Below are 3,287 nucleotides of genomic sequence, written 5' to 3'. Positions count from 1 at the left end.
AATTTTGTTTTTCTTTTCCAAAATTTGAGATTTGAAATTCAATTACGAAGGGGTTTATTTCTTGATGCGCATAATTTTAATGGTACAAAATCCTACCGACATCCTCTTTAGCATATTTGTCCCCAACTATAATAATTCTTGAATGAGCATGAACGGCGCTCGATGACATAACGATGAAATATTATATATATAATTTTTCTTCATGCGAATTTCCCACAATCCTTTTTGTTGGGATAAATTTATTTATGTCGTCGCTTATTAAAGTTCCAGTTGGTAGTCATTAAATTATTTCTTGTTTCTTTTTTTTTTAATTAATTTTTTTTATTTCAGGATCGATTTTTCTAACAATTCCTTTCTTTTTCCTTAAAAAATTTTTTTTCTTTTTCTTTTTTTTTTCTGACAAATATTTCAAACCCATTCGTTTTTTTTTAAGTCAATTTCAAAAAAACCTAAAGTGTTTTTTTGCTTTTAATATTTGTGAACCCTCACAAATCTAGACGAACGATTCGTCTCGAGTCCATTTTGTGTTTCATGAACAGGCAGTATATTTGTTAACGAAAAAAATAATAAAATTTACAAAATCTCTAGAAATTTAGTATTGACTTTCAGTTAGAACTAGGATTGACTTTCATACAAATTGTGGTTTGAAAGTATTCGCAACAATGCTAATTTTTTATGTTTATCACATTGAAAACTGTTTGAGAAATTATTGAGTAGCGATGCATTTCAATTTGAGGATTACAATTGAGAAATTATTGCTATTGTGTTGAATTTTACTGTTGAGGGTAATGTCTGTTTTTGTTGAGAACGCGATTTTCTCAAAAATTTCTCAACTTGATTATTACCCCAATCCTTCGAAAAAATGTTTGAAAAATTATTGAATTTTAGTATTTTTCAAACGTTTGTGTTTATTGGGTATATATATATATATATATATATATATATTATATATATATATATATAATATATATATATATATATATATATATAAATATATATATATATATATATATATATATATATATATATATATATATATATATATATATATATATATATATAAATATATATATATATAAATATATATATATATATATATATATATATATATATATATATATATATATATATATATATATATATATATATATATATATATATATATATATATATATATATATATATATATATATATATATATATATATATATATATATATATATATATATATATATATATATATATATACACCCTCTAAGAAAAAAGGCACGAAAACGAAACGCTGGCGAAGTCATTTTTTCATACAAGACTACGAAAACGCTCCGCTTTTGCGATACGTAATTGAACCGTAAACGTTAAGATCGGAATAAGAGAATTAGACAAAAGAAGTAGTCATTTGAATGTGTTGGTAGTACGCCAAGGCTAAGCTAAAGTGGTACGTTTACGTAACACTGAAGCAGTCCGTTTTTGTAACGCAAAAGCGGCACTTATACGTATCGCTAAGGCCGTGCGTTTCTGTATTGCCAATACGTGCAGTTTCCGTACCGAATTTTCCTATTGAAATAATATAAGCTTTTTTATACTGAATAATTATTGTTACATTTATTGTCAATGAATTATTTGGCTATTACAAAAAGTATATACATATGTATATATTAATGTACTACAAACGTATTATAAATATACTATAACCATAGTTAAATTTTAAATTTGCAGTCAGTCCATTATTTCTTTTTATCAGGTTTTCAATTCTACCTGTGGGTACTTTAAATTTAAATTTATGGTGTAATTTATGGTGTATTGTAATTTAGAATATAGTTAATATATGTGTTGTAAAATTAAAAACTAAAACTGGCAGGATTTTACTTCAACCTGATGAAATTTAATTATCACTAAAATATAATTAAAAAATTAACCGTTTGTTTTGACTGTGAGTTTCCGTTGCCCATCCTTCGCATATTGGAACCACTTTTTGGCGACAGCAATAAAATCGGTGATCCTCGCGTTGGGAAATTTAGCCATTGTACATTCTGTATTAAAAAATGAATGAGACGTAATGATCAGTAATTCCATATCACATTTAAAATTGTTTACCTTTTATTATATTCATTACTGTTAGTGCATGGACAGGTGTATTTCCATGGTGCCCAAACCAAGAAAAGCTACATGCTGCTCGATCTAGAAGTACGGCTTTAAGGCAATTCCGCACATATTTTTCTAATGATATGTCCGTTAGTCCATTTAATATCCCTTTCTAAATAATAGACGATAAAATAATTTGTTATTTTGACTTATAAAATGTAGATTCTGACATTTTCATACCAAAGCATTTTCACCGTCTTCTGTTTTGACTTGTTCTTCCAATTCTAGAAAAGACTCTGCGGTAGATCGTGGAATTTGAAGGGAAAAATTGGACTTAGTTTTTGCACCGTTGCTGGTGCAAATAGCCTTAAGCTCTTCAATTTCTCGGCGCATACATTTGTTCTCCTGCCGTAAATATTTGAGCTCTTTCAGCGTAGCCTTTAAAAGATTGTTGTTTTGAGTGAGTATTTCATCTATGGCAACTATTGGTTGTATTTGTAGTTGAGAGGAGTCACTATTATCCGAGTCCAAATACTGTTTTCCTGTGTTCTCTTTGTTGTGAAATTATTGCTTGGGTTCTGCAGTGCTGTTGTCGCAGATGTTATAATCGTAGCATTCGGTTGTTTGCTTGTACTGCTTTTGTTGTTATTTTTGTAGTAAAATTTTTTTTCTGCTATTGTTTTTGGTGTGCTTGAAATCGGTTTAATGTTGTCATTTCTCGTAGTAAACGAAGAGTATCTTTCGAAGTCTTTATCTTTGAAATGTAGTAGTTCCGATAATTCTGGAATTGAAAAAAATGTTTATAGAATATTTTAGAAAGCTTGAACAAATTCAATTTGCTTTGTGACTTTTTTCAAAGGATTTTCAACATTTGCTCAAAAAAATGAATTTTTTAATTGTATATTCAAAATATCTTATAAGATATACGGTATTCAGTTTCTTCGTCACTTGCGGTGGCCATTGTCTGCAATAAGATGTGGGTGTTACATATTTTGTAATGGTATATATATACAAATTTCTTTTAATTGTAATTTAACCACTTTGGTTTTAATGAAAATATAGATAAGTTAGACGAAGACACACCACGAAGCAATATTGGAGCACAAACTTTTATCACCAATATTATCGGTTGCGTCAGTCGTAATTTCTAAACCAACTTCACTTTCACTATAATTAAATTCTGACTGTTCTTCTTCAACATGTAT

At 27.9% G+C, this 3,287-nt stretch overlaps 1 protein-coding gene across 1 annotated transcript; it reads right to left on the bottom strand.

Annotated features, from left to right (window-relative positions):
- Window positions 1–1,649: 1,649 nt before the first annotated feature.
- Window positions 1,650–2,858, bottom strand: LOC142219826 (uncharacterized). Its single transcript, XM_075288625.1, has 3 exons — window positions 2,323–2,858; window positions 2,095–2,254; window positions 1,650–2,030 (listed from the first exon to the last, which is right to left on the bottom strand). Exons 1-3 carry the CDS (start codon window positions 2,473–2,475, stop codon window positions 1,912–1,914), a joined length of 432 nt encoding a protein of 143 aa, XP_075144740.1. The 5' UTR covers window positions 2,476–2,858; the 3' UTR covers window positions 1,650–1,911.
- Window positions 2,859–3,287: the final 429 nt, after the last annotated feature.

This window comes from Haematobia irritans, chromosome 1 (assembly GCF_050003625.1).
Source record: "Haematobia irritans isolate KBUSLIRL chromosome 1, ASM5000362v1, whole genome shotgun sequence".
NCBI lineage: Eukaryota > Metazoa > Arthropoda > Insecta > Diptera > Muscidae > Haematobia > Haematobia irritans.
This window is presented reverse-complemented; position numbering and strand designations above follow the sequence as displayed.